This window comes from Notolepis coatsorum (genome assembly GCF_963971535.1).
Source record: "Notolepis coatsorum genome assembly, chromosome: 17".
NCBI classification, from domain to species: Eukaryota; Metazoa; Chordata; class Actinopteri; order Aulopiformes; family Paralepididae; genus Notolepis; species Notolepis coatsorum.
This window is the reverse complement of record NC_140181.1, coordinates 29,652,924-29,674,891: the sequence shown is the minus strand read 5'-3', so window position 1 is coordinate 29,674,891 and position 21,968 is coordinate 29,652,924. Positions and strand designations below refer to the sequence as shown.

General features: G+C 41.7%; 1 protein-coding gene across 1 annotated transcript in view; it reads right to left on the bottom strand.

Annotated features, from left to right (window-relative positions):
* Positions 1 to 1,994: 1,994 nt before the first annotated feature.
* LOC311243989 (uncharacterized protein) overlaps positions 1,995 to 21,968 on the bottom strand; it is a gene marked incomplete at both ends in the record, with an annotated part of 36,982 nt that continues 17,008 nt past the window's right edge. The window contains one exon of the mRNA XM_084333397.1: positions 1,995 to 2,096. Within this exon, the coding sequence (XP_084189523.1) occupies positions 1,995 to 2,096 (102 nt within the window). The remainder of the gene's footprint in view (positions 2,097 to 21,968) is intronic.

The following is a 21,968-nucleotide window of genomic DNA, read 5'->3' as shown; positions in this document are numbered from 1 at the left end:
TTCATTCACAAAGACACATTTGCGAATGAGCTAGCTCACTACCTAGGTTGCAGATATGTCTTTGCGAATGAGCTAGCTGGTTAGCTAGGTTGTCCTTGCGAATCAACTAGCTGGGTAGCTAGCTAGCTCATTCGCAAGGACCATTTTGTGAATGAGCTAGTTGGTTAACCAGCTAGCTGATGGTGTTTGGGGGCTGGGGGTGGAACGGAGGGCTGTTTTGGGGCGGAGCAGAGGGTGTTTGGGGGTGGAGGGTGTTTGGGGGCGGATGGTGAGGACAAAGGATGAGCTAGTTCATTAACGAGCTAGCTCATTCGCAAGGACACATTTTGTGAATGAGCTAGTTTGTTAACCAGCTAGCTCATTCGCAAGGACCATTTTGTGAATGAGCTAGCTGGGTACCCAACTAGCTCATTCGCAAAGATGACCTAGCTAGCTGGGTACCTAGCTAGCTCATTCGCAAAGACACATTTGCGAATGAGCTAGCTCACTACCTAGGTTGCAAATGTGTATTAGGACATGTATGGCAATCTGTCTGACAAGGATATGCGAGATTTGTCGATAGAAAACGGAGAATTGAAAATGATTTGAGAGAATATACTTTATTAATCCCCAAAGGGGGAAATTGATTGCCACCAGACGTAGGTAACATACAACGCAAACAAAAAAAATATTATAATAATAGAATACGGCAAAGTGCTTCCAGACAACACATATGGATTAAAGAAATTAAATAACACACTATATATTCTCAATGGCTCTCTTGCAGGGATGTACAGAAGATTCATTTGAGATGGCAGCGATCTGCAGATACTGTAGAATATTAATACAATAATAACTAACTACTACACAATTAGTATGTACGTTTATTGTCTTTGTATTGCATGTTCTTTGCATGTTTTGTGTTCACATCAACCTGCAAAGGGACTAGATGGAAACCGTTTATACAGTAACCATCCACTTAACGTTTTATATTCACCATAGTGACTTACCGTTTTTAATAATACAGTAACCAGGTTACCATACCATACTTTATACAGTAACCACCCAAGTGTGTTAACGTTTGTAGATGGAAATGAGCTTATAGCTATAATCTGGCATGTTTACATATAAATGTTTATTAAATAAATAAATTGAGTTGAATTTACAGATTAGTGTGATGAGGTCTGCTCCACAAGCAGAAGTGGACTGGAATCAAGAGTATTCATTTATATTTACAGCATATATAACCATAATCATTCTATATACCTACTTATACACCTGCATATAACCCATATAACTCTGTATGTATGATAGCAGTGTACAGTGGGGGAAATAAGTATTGAACACATCAACATTTTGTTCAGTAAATGTATTTCCAATGAGCGTATTCAAGCGAAATTTGCACCAGACTTTTGTATTAACTCAAGAAACATTAAACAGGGTATTTGCAGGTTTAGCCCAGTCCGATTGAAGGCTTTTTAATGCCACTCAGAATAAAATGTTTACACATGGTCCAAAGATGTTTATTAACACATAACAAACATTATGCCACATCAATGTGGAACGCCCTACCCACAGCTGTAAAGGAATGTGAATCACTACCCACCTTCAAAACCACTCTCAAGGAGCACCTACGGGAGGCGGCAATTCGAAACTGGCCTCTGTAAATGTCCTAACCCAACCGCCTCCAATTAACAGTTACCCCCCCCCCCGCCTACCCAACCCCCCCCCCCCCCCCACCCAACTACCTCCAATGTACAGTCCCCCCTCCCCCCACCACTCCAATGTACAGTCCCCCCCCGCCCCACCTACTCAACCCCCACCTCCTCCAATGTACAGTTTCTTCCCCCTCAAATGTATATACTCTCAAATGTATATAATGTCATGTGGGGGGGCATGTATCGCAGTTCTATGGCCCTCTTCTCCAATTCTGCTTCTGCTTCAACCATTTTTAGTTCCACCATCTTTTCTCTGGCGCTTCCTGAGGGTGTTGGATTTTGTGATGAGCTGGGCCATTAAGGACCCAGCCTTCCCTTCTGCCTTGTCAGTCTGGTCTTCATGGGTTTGTAGGCGACGAAGGCATTATCTCTTGCTTCAACAGACAGAAAGTCCCCAAACTGTTGAGTAATCACATCACCTGAGACAAACAACAGAAATACATAATTAACACTTTAATCGCCGGAAACGCCGTAACTCGTCATTGCCCGCCATGCTCATTCTGCCGAAGACGCCGTAACACATCTTTGATATCAATATTTCAAAAATCTGTGATCGAAATCATATTTCTCCTCCGGGGACCTGAGATATACTGCTGATCTCCACTCAACTCTAACGGTTCAAGAGCACCATCTGGTGGCCGATCGGCAGGAAGTGACGCGCCAAACAGGAAGTGCTCATCCATATTTCGTCCGGGCACTCGCGATCGTTAGCCGGACTCCATCTCGACACAATGGATAATCAATCGCTCGCCCTAACTCAATAAACAACGTTATTTGGACGTATATAGTATTATACAAGTGTTAATATATTTCATATAATTTCATCTCCCTTACAGCTGGACTGCCCGTAATGTAGTGCCTGTGCAAAATGAAATGTAAGACTTAATACCTTAAATTGAGAATTATGAATTGAATACTTTTTAATACCCCAAAACAAGACATACAAGCTCAGTCTCCAAGACATCATTTTGCATTGGACTACAACACATGTGCCTAGTGATGCACCGATGTGAAAATTGTGGCGGATACCGATAACCGATATTAATCTTGCTGTTCTGGTCGATACCGATATTTACCGATGTCGATATCTCTGTATAGAAAACACTTTTTTATGATAATCAAAGAGCTATTTTCCAAAACGCATACTTTCTTTTACTTTTGTAACTTATTTTCAGAAATGACTGATATTTTGAAACTATTTAAAGGGGAGATGAAGCATAGCGATATAAACAGTCATAGCATCCAATTAGTATTTAGGTAAACCACAGAAAAAAATCACGTTATAAAAATAAGGCGTTTCTAAGAAAAAACTATTTGTTATGTCCATTTATGTAGCATAAATCAACATTCTGTTGCTGACGTCACGGAGATGGTTTCGCCCAGAGGCGGAGCCTCCCACCTCAGAGAATTGCACGCTGTAGCAATATTATTAGGCTCCTCAAATATCGTTATTCATAAAAACACATTTATGTAATATTTTACAGCATTGAGCAACCGCAACAGGGGGATGCTGCATAAGAATGCTCCGTCATCTTTGAGATGGCGAGACCTGCAGTTGGCACTGTGAGGCCACGACATTTGAGCAAATTAATAATACTGCATGTTCTGGAGGTCCAGATTAATTATTAGAATTAGTTCAAGTAGGCCTGCCGCGATAAGCAATAAATCGATTAATTGACACGATAATTAAAATGAATGCAATGATTTTGACGGGCGCGATTAATTGCTATTTGCGCGTTTGTGAGGCGGAACCAGTACCTCTTCTCTGTGTGAGGAGGCGGGGCGCCGGGGCCGCTGGCATTACAGAGGTTGGCTGTGATGTGCTCAGACAGACAACAACGTGTAGCGCACGCTACAACATCTGGCTCTGGCCCACAGTAAACAAACTCGAGTGGAGATTTGGAGAGGGAAAACAATGGAATTGGTTGCAAAGCCAAATGCTACAGCCGCAGTGTGGGAACATTTTGGATTCAAAGCAAATGAGCGAGGTGAACCTTGTAACGCCAACGAGCCGGTATGTCGAATTTGTTTAAAAAAAGTAGCAACTAAACGGGCTAACACGACAAACTTGCATCTGCATCTCAAGCACAACCACCCCTCCAGTATGCCCAGCTGGGGAACAAAACAGCTGCCTCTTCTTCCCGACAGTCGACACTCACTGGTGCGTTTGGCCGACAAAGTAAATATAAACGGGTGCACGCTCATGGAGAGTGTAATTAGCTTCATCGCTAAAGACATGCAGCCATTTAACACTGTGGACAAGTCGGCATTTCGACGAATGCTGCAAACGTTTGACAGCCAGTACGAACTGCCAGGGAGAACATACGTCTCACAAACGGCAATTCCACAACTCTACAACAGCGTGAAAGACGCAATATTAAAGGAGGTCAAAGACGTCTCTTTTTACTCTGCCACTACAGATATGTGGTCAAGCTCAAATATGACCCCCTATATGAGCTTGACCATTCACTACATAAGTGCTGACTGGACCCTTCACTCCAAGTGTTTAGAGACCAGATATGTCCCAGAAAATCACACTGCTGACAACCTTGGAGAAAACCTTAAGGGACTGGATGAACACAAGCTAGCCTGCATGACTACAGACAATGGTCCCAACATTATGGCTGCAATAAGGGACCTTGGCTGGGCATGGCTCAATTGCTTTGGCCACAACCTCCACCTTGCTGTGTCCCATGGTCTGGACAGTGACAAAGATCGGACAGCACGTGCCATGGGTGTCTGTAGAAGTCTGGTCAACACATTCAACATGAGCTGGCTGAAGAGGAGAGAACTGAGGAAGGCACAGAGTGAGAATAATCTCCCCCAACACAGTCTAGTACTGGTGAGTGATGTTTAATGATTTTGCAACACAAAATATTTAAAGTTATTTTTATTTTACATTATATAATTGAACTTTTAGTTCATTGATTTAGTAATATTTGTTATCAATATCTTATGTATCTGTGCACCTATTGTCTCCCCATGATGCAAGCTGTAGCCTGGGCGTCTCTCAGTCTGTGTCTCTCTCTAGCTTGAGTGACCTGATGATCCCGTTGCTACATCCATCCTGATTTGGGGCTGTAGCTGTCTCGCTACATCTGGAGTCATTACTAGCCCCCTCTCACACACACACACACGCCTCACACACACACACATCCTCCTCTTCCGACGCGCACACCAGCGTTTCCGTTAGCCGGTAATTACCGGTATTTGACCGGCAAAATATGTTGAAGTCCGAATATTTAAATATCTCCGGTCTTAATGTCCGGTGAAAATAATTCCTCTAAGCACAATTTTATTATTTGAATTGTATTAAAATCGGCTAAAATTAAATAGCCTATGCGATGAACGAAACAATAATTCCATTTTCAGTTTAATTGTTGCTTCACTCTGATAGGATGGCGCCGCTCAGATGTGAAACTTTTTTTTTTTTTTTTTTTTTGAGCCTGCACGCTCTGGCCACCATAACGACAAACAGGTATACGAGGAAGAGAGAGAGATGGCGAAACAAGCTAAGATTAGTAAATATTTCATGAAACCAAGCACAAGCAGGTCTAATAATGACAACGAAGATGAGTCTTCTGACCTTGAAGTCACAGAGACCGTTGACGCTGATGCCGTGGTGGCTCCCGCGGAAAAGAAACAAATGTCGAGCGCTCTTTTACTATTAATTTATTGATTGAACCACAAAGAGCATCCCCAGTCTGCTGCTACCGTTGCGAGCCTCGCCTGTTCCAATGGGGATCTATTAAAGTCGAACCAGCAACTAAAGTCGCTGTTCTCGCAGCCGTCGCAGGTACAAAACGGATTGGCACAACGAGAGACGGGGTGAGTGATTGTTGACATTTTTAATCATATGCAACTGTTGGTTGACTGCCGTGTCACATAGTAATGCATATTATTGATTATAACTAAATGTAGGCTATAACCTATAATGAAATTAACAAATAAGTTACACGCATGTGGCTCGTCCTCTCTGCATGTGGCGACGAGCTAGCAAACGAGGCAATGTGATGATCAACTACAGTTTGCTGTGTGTGAAGTTGAACATTATGATATGTGTGACGTGTCTGATACAACGAGGTGAAGCGATGTCTACTCGAGATTCATTTGGGGGTGCGTGCGACAGCTGCTGCAGCGCAAGCCTGCGGGGCGCGAGCTTGATGCTGGTAGCGTATCGCACTAACTTGAGAGGCGAGAGATAGTAATTTGATTCTGCAAATCAATTTCTCATTCTTCGCTTGATGTAATTAATACACACGTCCAATTATAACGGAATTCGTTAGCTCATAAAAATGTGATTATAATAGACTGCTGTTTAAAACTCTGACCGGAATATCTCGAATATGTCCGGTGATAGAAATCTTGCAGGACACCCAGACCGGCACGAATATGTTCTAACGGAAACGCTGGCGCACACGCACACACTCACGTACACACACACACATCGCTCACCCACACTTACAAACACATACACACAGTTACACACCAACTGTTATGAGAACTGTCATGAATATCACGAACCATTGATGGATGTTAACCAGATGGCCCCCTTAGAAAACATCCATTAACTCTTGCACTTAGACACACACACCACACAGACTAACACACACACACACACATACATACACACACAGATACATATACACACACACACCCCTCCCCTTCTCTCTCTGTGCAAGAGGGTATAAATGTCATGTAATGTGATGTATTCCTTCTTCTACTGGTGCGAGGGGCTGAGCCCGTGGGCTGAGGAGAGCTCTCTTCTCTGTGAAATAAAGACTCTGTGGGAAACAACTTGGTCGTTCTGTGAATCTTTGGTCCGCTGGTCCATAACTATATCAATTCTAGGACTTACGAGGGATAAGAAAATCCCTTTCACTGTATTGTCTGTACTTTCATGAGAGCGTGTGTGTGTGTGCGTGTAACCAGTAGAATCGAGACCCATAGTAGTAGTCTCTTTTAAAAGTATGAACTGGCCAATATAATAAAAAAAATATGAATATAGAATATAAAAATAAATAATATAACATGTACAAATTATTAATGATAAATAATGGAAATGTAAAAGGTAGTATTTGTTTAAGAATGTTGATATAGACTAACTAATGAAAAAGAACAATATTATCTTTCCCACAGGATGTTGCCACACGATGGGGCACTAAGCAGAAGATGATAGAGAGAGTGCTGGAGCAACTCCCAGCCATAAGAAGTGTCCTGGTTCAAGACCGAAAACATGGCCACCTCAACCCAACCTGGCAGGATGTTGCTGTGTTGGAGTCCATCAGTATCCCCCACCCACCCCTCCTACCGAACCCCCACCCAACCACCTCCAATGTACAGTCCCCCCTACCCAACCTCCTCCAATGTACAGTTTTTACGTCAAATGTATATACTCTCTTTTCTGGACTATTTTTGTATCACAAACCGTACTGTATTTGCAAATCTGGTATGTCATAAATGTATAGATGTAGCAGTACTGTCTATCTGTGTTAGGGTTTGAAACCGACCTCAAACGCACGGCACAGACAGGTAGTTCAGAGTTAGCCAAATACTAGGGCGTATTTATTTTCAGAGTCAAAAAGGAGCAAGTAACAATCTTGAAACAAAGGGAGACTGCCTTCAGCAGGGTTATCTGCGGCTCTGCAGATCCTCTTGGTGTTCGAGGTGGGGAAATGGTATTGACGCTGAAGCGGCTCTGCAGATACTCCCAGCTTCAACTCGAGGTGGAAAAGAGAGAGAGAGAGGTAAATAACAGTCCACATCACACAGAGGCAGTGCGGTCTCCTCCTCCCTTGCTGAGTCCAGAACAAACAAAACGATATCTTCAGTGTTCACCACAACACACAATTTAGCTGAGGGTCAGTGCAAAACAAAAACGATAAACTTCTGTGTCTCTTCTAAACACACACCCCAGTTGAGTCCAGTGCAAGCAAATGATAATCTTCAGTGTCTCCTTTAACACACAACTTAGCTGAGTCAAGTGTAAGCAAAAATAGAACTCTTCAGTGTTCTTCAAAACACACAAAACAGAATCGTCCAAAAAAAGGGTTTGGTTCAAACTCACCAAAGCGCAAGAGTAAAGCGTGTAAACGAGGCGCAGCTCAAAACGGGGGACAAGGTCTTCACCAGCGGCAATCCACAGATGTCCTGGAGGGAGAGTAGACGAGGCACAGCAACGGGGAACAACAGGCAGAAACAGAAGTATTCAAAACAACCCGACATCGATTGAAGGGAAGTCCCAGTATAAAAAGCCTCTGGGGCGCTAATCAAAAACTATGACAGGTGCGCGCTGGAATTGATACTTGCTCCAAAAGCGTGTGGCGGGGAATGCACCAATCAACACAGCACCTTAAAGGAGCGGAGCGTGTGGCGGGGAATGCATCAATCAACACAGTACCTTAAAGGAGCGGAGCGTGTGGCGGGGAACGGACCAATCATCACAGTACCTTAAGAAGCGTGTGGCGGGGAATGAACCAATCCTCACAATCTGTATGTCATGTATGTCATATATGTCCTGATAAATTGAAAATGGGGGACCCTGATGTAAACAAGACTAAAGTCTTTCTCTGGTCTGCATCCCCTTAACAATTGTGTGTATTGAGCTGTACTGTATTGTACCCATTCTGCAATCTGTTAATAAAGTTTTCAATCAATCAATCAAGCCCCACCTACAGCGACAAAACGAAACCGAATCATTTAACACCTTGTTGACGCAGGAATAATACATTTTCACTCCAGAGTGTACTGCTGCACGATGAGCAACGACAATTATTTAAACAGTGTTTAATTGTGTAATAAATGTAATTGATGGGGCTTTTGACGCGATGACTGAAAGTACAGCAGCAAGTACAACGGACATGGTGGCTTCCACGAGAAGACAATTCCGTAGGAGACCTCCAGTCCAAAATCAAGGTATGTGCGGTTTGATTCAGTTTTAAAATCGGCTAAGAATAATAAAATAGAACGGAGCAGTGCATCAGTGAAACGTAAAAAGTGATGAACTAGTTATATTATGTTATATCTTATGCAAGATGCCACGTGGCTTTCCAGCTAACATAAAGTCACGTTGCATGGCCCGTTTTGAACCGCATCGCAGACTATGACCGTTCTAAATATAAAATAGAACGGACATACAGGGTATTTTACATACAACAGAGAAGTGCATCAGTGAAAAGTTAAAATGTATGTATATTATCATCAATACGTTATTTTAGCAATAGGTTAAATGTGTTAAAAGATAGTTGAAGGTTTTCGTTTATCTATCGCCATTACACGCTTAAAAAAAAAGAATTGTAGTCTTTTTGTGGCCATTTCGTAGAGGACATGCAGTGGAATTTTTCCGAACTACATTTCCCTTCAAGTTCTTTTGGGGTTCACAGTTCAGAGTTGAATTATGAATACGTCAATAACTTATTATTCGCGTTAATAAGCCACGAAAGGTAACGTTTTTGACAAATATTGAAACGCAGTTAGTTTCTCCTCCCTATTGTTATCAGGAACAATTAGATCTGAAATTTGTTTCAAAACGGTTGCACTGTGGGGAAAAGAAAAAAGTCCACTAGATTACAGTAGATATCATTATCTACATTTACATTTTATCTGTAGATTATGCACGCCTGGTGATACTAAATCCAAATTAACTCGGGCATTTGGAAGATATATATATATAAATGTGCGAATTAGATATAATAAGGTAATGTATAAGCATCTATTCTATATTCTATAATAATATTTCAAATTGCATTGGAATTCAGTACTGTATCTACAGAACCTTTGGTTTTATCATCTTCCCTTTATTAATTTCCTTCGATTTTTTGGTACACATGATCTCATGGTGTTATCCACTGTCAAAGATGCAAAGAAAAATCATAATTCATATTCTCCTTTATTTCATCACAATTTAAGCAAGCCCAGTAATAGACACAATATTTCTGACACTGAATACATTCCCTGAGGTCCATAGATGTACCTAGATACCAATAATATGCAAATAGCCCAGTCAGTGAAAAGTAAAAAGTGATGAAATAGTTCAATTATGTCTTACAGCATAGCAAGCAAGATGCCACGTGGTCTTCTAGCAGCTGCATGGCCCCGTTTTGAACCCCATGACCTAGCCATGGCACCCCCCCCCCCCCCTCTCACTCACTCACTCATTCACTCACACAGACACACACACAATCAATCAATACATTTACATATTACTACCTTTATCTATATATTTATATAATGTAGTATTATTATGTTATAACAAGAAAAATATGAAGTAATGTTCTAAATAATACCTCTTCTGTATTAGAAAATCGAATTTAAAAGTGCACTATGCAGTTTCAGATTTGTGGCAATTAGTGTACTAAACTAATTTATTACACAATACACACATAATCCTTAGAATGATTGTATCATAAGCATCTTATCAAACCAAAACATCATTTTGAGGCATCAAAATAGTTTTCAATTATTTTCTTTCTCTCTTAGCTGCATAGCTGCATTCTTCAACCAATTCGGCAAAATATAACTGCGTTTTTACACAGACAAGCAATCTCAAGTTTATTCAGACCTTACATTGTAGTTGCGAATCAATCTCATATACAGCTTTTGTCCGAGATCATAGAACTTCACAATGGAAAACGATGAACAAAGAAATACAATGAAGTATAACAGTTTAGCCTTAGCGCATGGTTGTCTCCATTGATACACAGTTAATCAGATCATGCAAATACATTGATTATGAAAATGTGTAAATAAATGTGTATGTATTTATTAATTACTTAATTTCAGCTACAGGAGCATCTTCAGCAGCTACAGGAGCATCTTCAGCTACATGGGCTGTGAGGCTGTTCCTATTGCAGCACAGTGACCAAGCCACCCTCCCCTCGGCTAATGTCTGTACCAACTTGGTGCAAATGGGTATTGGTAAGTGTGGTCCAAACCTTTAAATGGCAACGATGGCACCTTTTCTGTGAAATAACGTCTGTCTGTTTGAGGGATACTGGTAAATAGCATGTTCACATCATCTTTATACCAACTTGTTTGTCTTCTAGGGCCTCCAGCCAACCCGGGGCCTGTACAGTTGAACTGGTCAATGAGCCAGTTCAACCAATTCATCTGTGCAAGGTACCCTGCCATAAATTTGAACTTGATAGGATTCCAGATGGCATCGGCAAACCGAAGTCGGAATCTTATCAAGTTCACGGCTCGCACGGTCAGCGAGGTCAAGAGGCACCTGCAGAGAAGCAAGCTCTATTTAGTGCCAAATGTGTCCATCCCCTTACCTATTGCCGGCACCCCTCCCTCCCCTGAGCATGCAGCGCCCACGAGCCCCCCCCCCCCCCCCCCCCCCCCCCATCACCTGAGCATGCAGCGCCCAGGACCACCCCTCTCTCCCAAGAGCATGCAGCGCTAGGGCGGGCCATACTCGAGTGGGGTGTCTAAAACATGTGTTTTTTTGTGGGGAATTCAAATATGGGATTATTTTTCGAATCGGATAACTCTAACCTACATTGTTTTGGATTTCAAAATGGCCGATTTGATAATTTTTCACCCCTTGGCCATACATGGATGCCAACATGAATCTGAAGGAAATCCTAACATGCAAGGTGTCTAAATGATGTGTTTCTTAATGGGGAATTCAAATATGAGTTCCTTTTTGGGATAGGATAACTCTAACCTGCATAATTTTGGATTTCAAAATGGCTGATTTTACCATTTGAACCCATTGGTATTGTATTACAAAATTGCCAAATGTACCCATCCCCTTTCAAAGATTAAAAAATATATGGGAAATCATTTATAATGACAAAGCCATCAAATGTATTAACAAGTGAACTGTATATAACTGGATACAACTCCAAAGATCAATAATAATAATAATAATACTATATAATAAATTGTATTTGTAATGCACACAAACACCTAAGTGCTAAATCTCGATCTTCTGACTTCTTGAACTTTGCCAGGTTCCAATGTCTTGATTGGACTCATTCTTGGACAGCAAGATCTCCTACTGTACTGCTTTAGCCACCAACCTACAAACACAAACTTAAAGTCAACGTCAGCCATAAATAGGTGAGCTCTTTCCAGAACTACTCAGCAGAAACCTCGTAACCATTTTAACAAACGTCTCAATGTATTGAGAAAATCCATGGGGCTCCATCAATCCTCTATCTTCTTAAATTTGATCAGGTTGCACAAGTCCTGCTTGGATTCATTCTTGGACATCAGCCTCCTGCTGGTCTCCTGAGCCCTGATCCCTCCATCCCTTTTTTCTTGTGAAAAGTACTTAGCAGAGGCCTCAGTCACCATTTTAACAACCCTCTCGATGCTTTGTGTGTGGCAAGGCCAGTCGAGAACCTCCATGGGGGTGTTGATGAAATTCTTCACCTCGGAGGTGCTTAGGGAGCAGGTGACTCTGACACATCTTCTGACCAGCTGATTAAGCCACCAATGCTGGAAGCGTCACTATTGATGTGAGGTGTTCTTCTGATCCTGACAGAGGAGTCTCCCAGCTGAGTGTCTGGATCCCCTGATGTCCAGGATTCTCTCCACCCCCTCAGTTCTCTCTTTTTGATCCTCAGAGCACAGCAGTGTTTGGAGGATGGCTTCACTGTGGGCATACCAAGCAGATCTTCTCACAGTTGGCATCACAACATCCAGCACCTCCCTCCTCTGAGACTTGAGGCAGTCCAGCTGAAACAGGGTGTGCCTAGGCCCTTCGATCCAGGAGTGCTTGACCTTCATGTTGAACCAACATGGATAATACACTCCAATGATGAATTCCACAATGCATTGTAGATTATTCAGGTTCTTTCTTTTAAGTTGATGCTTTGACACCCAGAGCCTGAGGAGTCCGTTTGCTGTGGTGAGCCAGCGGCTGTGGTTTACCGGTCCAATCTCCAGCAGAGCCAGCCTCGCAGAAAGCACTCCATCCCTGATTGCACAGACCAGCTTATAGCCATAATGTTGATCAGTTGAGAGATCTTGAATGATCTTCTCAGGCAGCTTGATCAGCGGAGGGCCAAGAAAGATCCTGGTGAAGTTAGGATTGATCTCCAAGTCTGTAACAGAATCAAGGAGCTGTCCTATTGGCCCAGATCATTTGTTGTCTGACAGAGTAGCCTCATCAACTTCAACAATGAGACGGCGCAGTGGAAGTTCACCAGTGTGCAGGTTGCACACCAACCAGACCAGCTTTCTCCCCTTCAGGTGCAGCTTCCGCATTACACCTGCCTTTACTCCAGTGTTGACATTGGTTGAGTCTCCTCCAATGGCCCACAAGGTCTTATCAGAACCTCTCTCTTTCAGCCAGGCAAACAGGACCTTAGCAATCTTCTCTGCATGGGACTCCTCTTTAGTTGCTTTCTCTGGTGTAAAGTGGAACAGATAGTTGCTGCCAGGCTCACTAGCAACACTATAGTGTTCTTCCTTGATGGGGCGGCGTGGCTCAGGGGTAGAGCGGGTTGTCCAATGATCCAAGGGTTGATGGTTCGAATCCCGCTCAAGCCCATGTCCATCCCACTGCCGTTGTGTCCTTGGGCAAGACACTTAACCTACTTGCCTCGTATGAATGTGTATGCATGTGAATGAATGTTGGTGGTGGTCGGAGGGGCCGTAGGCGTTGATTATTCGCCACGCTTCCGTGAGTCTGCCTCAGGGCAGCTCTGGCTGCAATTGTAGCTTACCACCACCGGTATGACTGTGTATGAACGAATAATGGACTCTGTGAAGCGCTATATAAATCCAAGTCATTATTATTATTATTGATCTTTGCAGGAAAAGATTGGTCACTGCCCTCAGCTTCCATCATCAAATTGGTCATGTCAATCCGCCCATCAAAGAGGATACAGGAGATCCCCCCCCCCTCCTCCCTGCACTTCTCCTCAAACTCTTCCCCAAGCTCTTGCATCAACTTTTCTTGTGCTCTCTTAACCTTGTTCTGATCAATCACTTTACTTGTGTCATCTTCTAAGATGACTCCTGCATCAATCAGAGCTGCAGTTGCTATAGCTGCAGTTGGCCTTAGACCTATGCCATACCTTACACTAGCAAGGGCGATGTTTGGAATCTCATCCAAATTTTTCCGTAGCTTTGCTGAAGCTGCAGGGTCAGTTTCAGGAATGAGCTCAACTTCAGGGACTGTAAGGACGCTCTCAACATCCTTCCTGGCGACCTTTCTTCTTTGCCCCTTCTCCTTTTCTCTGCCTTCTTTTCCATCCCCTGCCTTTCCAATGTTTTCACCTGTCTCTTGTGCTCAGGCAGATCAGCTCCAGCCATTTGGTGTGGTCCTTTACTTCCAACCTTTTCCCTCTGTCCCTTGATGTAGGCAATATCTTTCACAGGAATCTTTTTGTCTTCGTCAGTTAATGTGGGCTTGCATCACACAACCCTCACAACCTGCCCCCTCACAACTAGTAATCTGGCACTTGCAAGTTCAAATATCAAATAACTTGTCCAACTTGACAATTAAACTCTCAAGTTTGCTTCTCCCAAGATAAAAGCTCACTGCCTGCTTCCAAATCTCCTTGAGCTTGGTCATGATGGTCACCTTTTTATTGACTATTTTCTGTCTTTAACAATAATCTACCATTTGTTTTAAAACAAGCAATTGCAGTTATAGTATCGTATAGCTACCGCTCTGCGTCCTACTGGAATATATCCCTATATGTGTCACCGCACACCGGTTTGTGCCAGATCTCTACATTTTCATTTTTCAGATTTTGGTACCAGGACTGACTTCAAATAATGCTGCAACTTGGTTTTACAGAACACCAGCTTCAACGTGCCCTATCGCACGGGCCTCATCCATATGATATTAATAAACCATTTATTTTTTCATGATTAAAATGGATTCACCTGTATAATATCCATTTTTAATCATGAAAAAGGAAATGGTTTGAGCAGGTGTTTTAAAACGTTTGACCAGTAGTGTACATCCTACTATCACTGCTGTAAAAAGTTAGCCATACTAATAAACTTGGTATTAAAATGGCTATTGTGTAGCATGAACATGGCTTCAGTGTGACAAGTAATGAATGTGCTAGGTAATGACAAAGATGTTCAAAAAACAACAGCAAGTCATGGGTTTAAGTCTCTGACGATGTTCCCAACTAGCTGCATCTAGGGTCCAGCTGAGCTAGGCTTGCTTGGTATTGTTTTTAGTCTTTTTCTTACTCATTTATTTAGTTTAACTTGTCAGGTTTGTCTTCTTGACTTATTTGTTTTATAATGTAATGTGTAGGGGTGGGACGGTTCACAAAACCCACGGTTCGGTTCGTATCACGGTTTTTATAAAAAAAAAAAAATGTAACTCCAAAAATACAAGAATCAGCATAAGATATATATAGCCTAAAAATAATCCAACTTTTTTTAATGTAATCCACCCACCCCAGTGGACACGTCTCCCAGGGGCATGGGAAACGCATTAAATACTTATTTATGACTCATCTACAGGAGCAAAGCTTGGATCCAGCTGAGTGGATCAATAGTGGGACTCCTACGGTAGTGTTGTAAAAAATATCGAAATATCGATACATATCGATACTGAATATTTAAAACGGGTTCGATACTCATTTCCCGAAATATCGATACTTTCTGCAGTATCGATACCAGCTGGCTTGCTCCCGCAAGTTGTCGACAGACAGACACGCTGCTGCAGAGCACGCTTGCCCCTCCGCCTCAGAGACCAACAGACACAAGCTGCTGCAGCCTCCTCCCCCTCACAGCCAGGTAGCCCTGTCTTCAGTTTGTAAACAAAGCTATTAGCTAACGTTAGCTAGTCGTTCCTCCGTTAGCTTATGCTAGCTAGCTGGCCACCTTTATAATTACTTCATGGAAACGGAGTAACGTCAAACCGAGCCCACCCACACTACACCAGTACACGCATGAACTCGACACAATGCTACCCCGTTTCCAACGTTAGGTCGAGCCCATCCATACTACACTAGTACAAAACTAGAAAGGTGCACTCAGTAGGTGGCAGTCACACATTTCTTCTCTCTCACTTTTTAAAACAAAGGGTTTTAAAAGTGTATTTATCTTCTCGTATAGTAACAGAGAAGCTGAGGAGAATCAACCAGCAACAAAAGCAAAATTTGTTAAAAAAATATATATATTATTATTTTCTTTTCTTTTGGTATCGAAATGTCGATACTTTTCAAGGTATCGTATCTGTAACTGAGGGGTACAATTCCCTGACTGTATTAATAAGTATGGTATCATTAAACCACTACCGTCTTATGTACATTACTACTGGCCATACAGTACACAGGTATATGAGATGAACACCTCCACAATGACACGGTTCCACAACAAATATGGGTTAGAATAATATTTATTAGCAGCACGAAGATTATCTTACATTACTTGAGAATTAGAGTCGCGCTTGTAAGGCGAAGAATGTGCATGAATAGGTCAAGAGCGTAAGTCCATTAGAATATTACGCAGGAGATAATGAATACCACCTGTATCATAAGAATTATATATATGGTACACTAGTAGATCCGCTGGAGGTACTAAGAGGGTCCCTCCGGTTGTAAGCCAGCAGGGGGCAGGAATGTTCGAATGCAAAAGTCTGGATCACCGAGGAATCAATAAGCTCCAGCTACGGGAGGCGGTACATTACTCCCTTGATCGGCAGACGAAAGCAGCAGCTATAATCCAAGTATGCGTGCAGCATAGGTGAAAGCCAGCCAGCCTCTCCTAGAGACGGGCTCGAGTGATGTTCCTCACGGGTAAATCCCACACAGCAGTGGGTGTAGACGATTCTCCTCCGCTCCAACAGCCACAGGACCAAAGCAATAATCCAGCCGGAAAGGGCTCTGCATTCAACGGTGTATATTCTCCGGTGCGCGGTACTTCACATTAACTAGGTCGAACTTGACGTTATTCCACTAAGCTCTGACACTTTTACTCTCCTATTCGCACGCGGTTATAAGTGCTCTATTTAGACGCAAAGTTGCTCACTTCACTTGGTCGTTGACTCGTGATGAAGGCTTTAACGTTTGAGGGTAACACGTTTCTAGGTTAACTAACTTTAGGCTAAGTGCTGCTGTATCCACCTGCGACGTATTTATACGTACGGTGAATAATCTAGTGCCAACCTTATTTCTGTCTCGTATTCTTGCGCAGAGCCGGTCATGTCCAGGCATGTCTTGGCGGTGACTTTGAACTAGACATTGGGGGGTATGGCCGTGGCGCCTAGGGGATCGCTTCCAATAGGAGAACGAATATTATGGTCTGTCCTGTACCAGGTAAAGGGATATTCCGTGTATATGTACAAAGCATATACAAGGGATATCAAACGATATACAAATATTATACATGGGATCTCAAGCAATAAATATATATATTCGGTTTAATCTGACCCTTTGTAACAGTATCGAAGTCGAAATTCCAGTATCGTGACAACTACGGTAGCATTAACTTAATCACTTTGTTTTATACTCCAGGTCCACCGCACCTGGCACCTCAAAAAATAATAATAATTACAATAATAATTATAATTATTATTAAATAGAATAATTTCTATTTAATAGAAGAGATAGAGAGAGATACAGAGATATAGACAGAGAGAGACATTTATAATAATTATATATCTCTGTATCTCTCTTCCATTCTTTCTCTCTCTATCTCTCTCTCTAATAATAGCCTTAATAATATTAGTAATGTATTCAGGTAAACCTCTATATATCTAGCGTGTGTACATGGCATCAAATCAAAGTGTGTGTCACTGTAGGGCCGCCTGGGCCCAGTCATTGGAATAACAAAGGAACAACAGACTAGAAACTGGGCCTTTGTTCCAGGTGTGAATTGGTCTAGTGACATTGATCACATTGCATTCTGGGAGGGAGTGTAGTTCTCTTATCAAATTGCTGAATTCAATGAATCCTTTCAAACCACCGTGCTACTACTTGGTAAGGATTTTACCAGAATGTTTCATAGGACATAAAAACGATTGGCTAGAATTTTATAATTGATGGTTTATTTTGAAGGTATGAACCTGTAGTTTAATATTATGTAAAAAAAAATTAAATTATTATAATTCTTAGGGAGGAGCTCATGAGCTCAGACTCTAGAGGTTAAACAGAAGGTTTTGTAGATACAGTACTGAATTCTGCCATCCAGACCCATGCCATTTGAAATATTATTATAGAGAATATGAGGCCTATAAATGACCTTATTATAGCCAACTTGCACACTATGGATCAGGCCAAATCTACTCTTTCCAAGGGCAGAGTTCAATTTGGATTTAGTATCACCAGGCATGCATGAAGAACAGAATGAAATCTACTGTATGTACAGTAGGTTTTTTATTCTTGCAACAGCTCCGCCATTTTGAAACTGGTTGCTAAATGCTCAAAATAGGGGAGACAAACTATACTATACTACTACACTATATATTGCCAATATATGCCAATAACGTTAAGTTTTGTGGTATATAATCCAGAGTAATAAGAGAAATTGTGAGGGCTGTGTGTGTGTGGGTCATGAGCAGATAATAGGGAATCTTAAAGTTATACGTAAAACGAATAACCACAAAACTGCTTACGCAGACGTTTTAGGAGAAGGGGGAAAATAAACAACACAACACAACCTTTACAGGTGAAAGCCTCAAAGTGAGTATTTAAGAAAATAAGTAAAGTCCAAAAAACAGGACGACACTCATTAAAGGGGTATTGTAGAAAGAATAAATAAGCCACAAAGGCAACTCCTAAAACCAGAGTTTATATTGAAAACATAAAACAATAAACCTCCACCAAGGGAGTTTATGTGCAACGGACAGTTCCAAAAGAACAAAAGAAAACACTACCATAAAGGACTCGGCCTCTATAAAGTAAAGTGTAAACTAAGCCAGTAGCCGAAAACAAGATGGGTACAAAAGAAGGCTAAATGATGAATAGGGCAGCACTACACTTAAATATAATGAGCCTGACCAAACGTATAGCCAGCACAAGGAAAATGAAAAAGCAGTTGACACTGCAATCTCCAAACTTAAATAGACTCCACATGGCCATAGGCACAGCTGTACTGCATCAGGTGCAATCAAGCCCACACACCTGCCGACCCATGAGGCAATTAACCACAGGGAACAGGGATTGCCAGCTATCCCTCACAGAGGTGAAATAAAGCTAAAATAGACAGCTGTCCCTCACAGAAAGGTGAAATGAGGCAAAAACCATGAACCAGAAAATAAAAATAAAAAATGCATACACTAGTCATTTGTTTGAAGGCAGCTAGAGGCCGTTGGGAAGTGTATTTAAAAAAACGCTCATTGAGAGCTCTGGATGTCCTCTTCTCAAAATGACTCAATTGAGCGACGGTCGCTTTTTCAAAATGGCGTATCCCCACAATCACAAAAACACATTTCAAAAACTAAAATCTCACTAATAACACTTTAACCTATTGGTAAACAAACGTATTGCTGAAAATATACACTATGACTGCTGTTGTGACATGGTTATGATGTTTACTCTTGAATATGTTTGAAGAAAAAAACACCAATTATGTCAGACAGTCTAGAGAGACTGATTTATGACGTGATGACATTTGCGGTCCGGTGCGAGTTGCACTCCACTCTAAACCGGATGTGGCGCTCTGTGCATCGGGGGAAATCCTCCGGCAGAGATATCTTGTAACATGGATCAATATACACACTCGAGTGCATGGGATCGCTTTCGAGACGCAAGAATCAATATGCTTTCGCCGTTTATTGTGTCATACAAACGGAAAATGGATATAGCGGATCGACATCAAATAATTGGAATTTTTTTTTCACCAGACCCATCGGCCAAAGGTAAGAGGAATCTAACGTTAATTCCAGCTCGATTGTCCATTTATTTCATTGCAATCTATCCGATCAACGTCTGGTGTCGTACTAAAGAAAGCCATTAGTGACAATCATGGAATCATAAACGACCCCCCCCCCCCCCCTTTCCTTCACGCATGATGGAGCATAATGTATAGCGATCATATGCATTTGAATTTTTGTATATAGCGTGTATAGGAACGAAACGCCAATCGATTATGTATAATACGCGTCGGGGCCTATAACGCACATTCTAGGAATTACTGCTATACAGTCTAAAAACATACTTATATTCACGACGGTACTAACACAACAATGTATGAATGGAAAAATATAACGTTCCCACATCCGGAACGATAGACACCCGATATTGAATGGGCCATAGTAATGTCGATATAGCTATAATATTTAAAAAGTTATAGCCCTGCAAAGAAGGTGAGTCACTCCATAGGGTTACAGCACTGGCAGAGAGTGGTATAGATGGGCATACTGCGTGGCACAGAATGTGTTAAAGGACTACTCTTGCCTTTCAGCCAGACACAAAACATTTTCTAGAATTGACTACTTATTCGATGTCTCGCTGGTTCCCTTAGCTCTCTCGGATCACAAAGGGATTTATTTTACACTATCGTTTGGCAGACTGGCCACAAGAGCTCCCAGATGGCGTTTTAATTAATCCTTGTTAAAAAACGAAGACTTTTGTACAGAATTATGAGAAAAACTAACGACATTTTTGAGTATTAACATTGGCACGGTGGAAGACAGTAAAGTTATGTGGAATGCAGTAAAGGGCTTTGTCAGAAGTCATGTCACACTTTTCGCTTCCAACCTCCATAAAACTTGTTTAAATAAACTAGAAAAATTGGAAACACTATACGTGGACCTATATGCATCATTGCAGACTAGCTACAATGAACAAGTGAACACACAATGGAAGATAGTTAAAAAAATTAAATAAAATGCCATACTTGGGGCGGGATCCACAAAGAATGGATTGCACGGTGCTAATTTCACCCTCATTATGAATTGAAAATGGGGGACCCTGATGTAAACAAGACGAAAGTTTCTCTGGTCTGCATTCCCTTAACAATTGTGTGTATTGAGCCGTACTGTATTGTACCCATTCTGCAATCTGTTAATACAATTTTCAATCAATCAATCATAAAAAAGAAAAGGGAAAATAAAGAGATTTGATAAAAACTAAAAAGAGTTGATGTCTGCTTATCATAGGCTCTATTCCTATACAAGAAGCCAATCTGTTGCCGCAGTTTACTGGCAAGAATCCCCACATATTTAAATGTATGGATCTACCATAGGCTGTGTCCCTATCTAGTATGGAACTCCTAGTATTTCTAAGGAAGTGCCCTTTTCCGTGTATTTGCTCATTGCTCCTGGATCAGTCTGATCACTGAATCCTGTATTCAGTCCATGCTGTTGGACGATTGTCCTGTGGGAGCGGTGTGCTTTTGCATAATGATATAGTGCATGTCCTCTACTGATATGCTGCAGAGAGATCAGCCAGACCTCTGGGTGTCACGTGGAAGGAACAGTAATTATTATGTAGGGCATCTTAAAGCCCTAATCCGCTTTTCTTTCTTACCATAAAGCATGAGTTATATTCACATACATTCAACACACTTGTGGGATGTTTGTGAACCCAATATGAATCAGATTATAGTACTGTTTTACAAACATCAATATAAACAAACATTTCACAGCCACAAAATACAGCAAATACTATTAGAAACTCATATTTACCTGTTGTCTAGTAGTACTCATACCGCGATACTGAGAACTATTAGGAATGTCTGACTCTTAACCGCTAAGTGTGTTTGACTATTAACACTTTGAATGCCACCCACAAGTTTTCTCGTGTTATTACCCCCCGGGTTGAATGCCCACTCACGAGAATATTCGTTTTATTCGTTTAAATTTTTTATTATCGATCTGAAATCATATTGCATCAAGCGAGCCTACCGTTGGAGATCCAGTCACCCCAGGCGCTCAGATGTGAAAAAAGCGCCCCCTATCGTCTCCCAGTTGGTAAATCACCCTTTTGGATTGGACTCAATGAAAGGGAATGGGAGAAAGGATTTCTGACTCCACATTTTACGTCTCACTCACGCAGCCGGCATCGACCGGCATCACTCCGGAGCCTGAAGAGCAGCGGGGATTATGTGTTCTACTGTATACACGGTTGATCAATACAATGATCGATTTTTTCGAATGGTGATCAGGAATTGGAATAATCCATTTGGATACCATCTGATCTCAGGTAAGGAATCTATGTTATCAGTTTTAGGATAATCAGACTCGTTTTCACGGATATATAAGCGTTTCCCCTATATGTGATATGGCTGTTTTGACTGTAAAAGCCATCAGGAAATAAGAGCAGCGATTATCAGCGTGCGGCACGAGCGTGCGTGCGCACACATAATACTATCGATTATTTAGCGTTATTTGAAAAC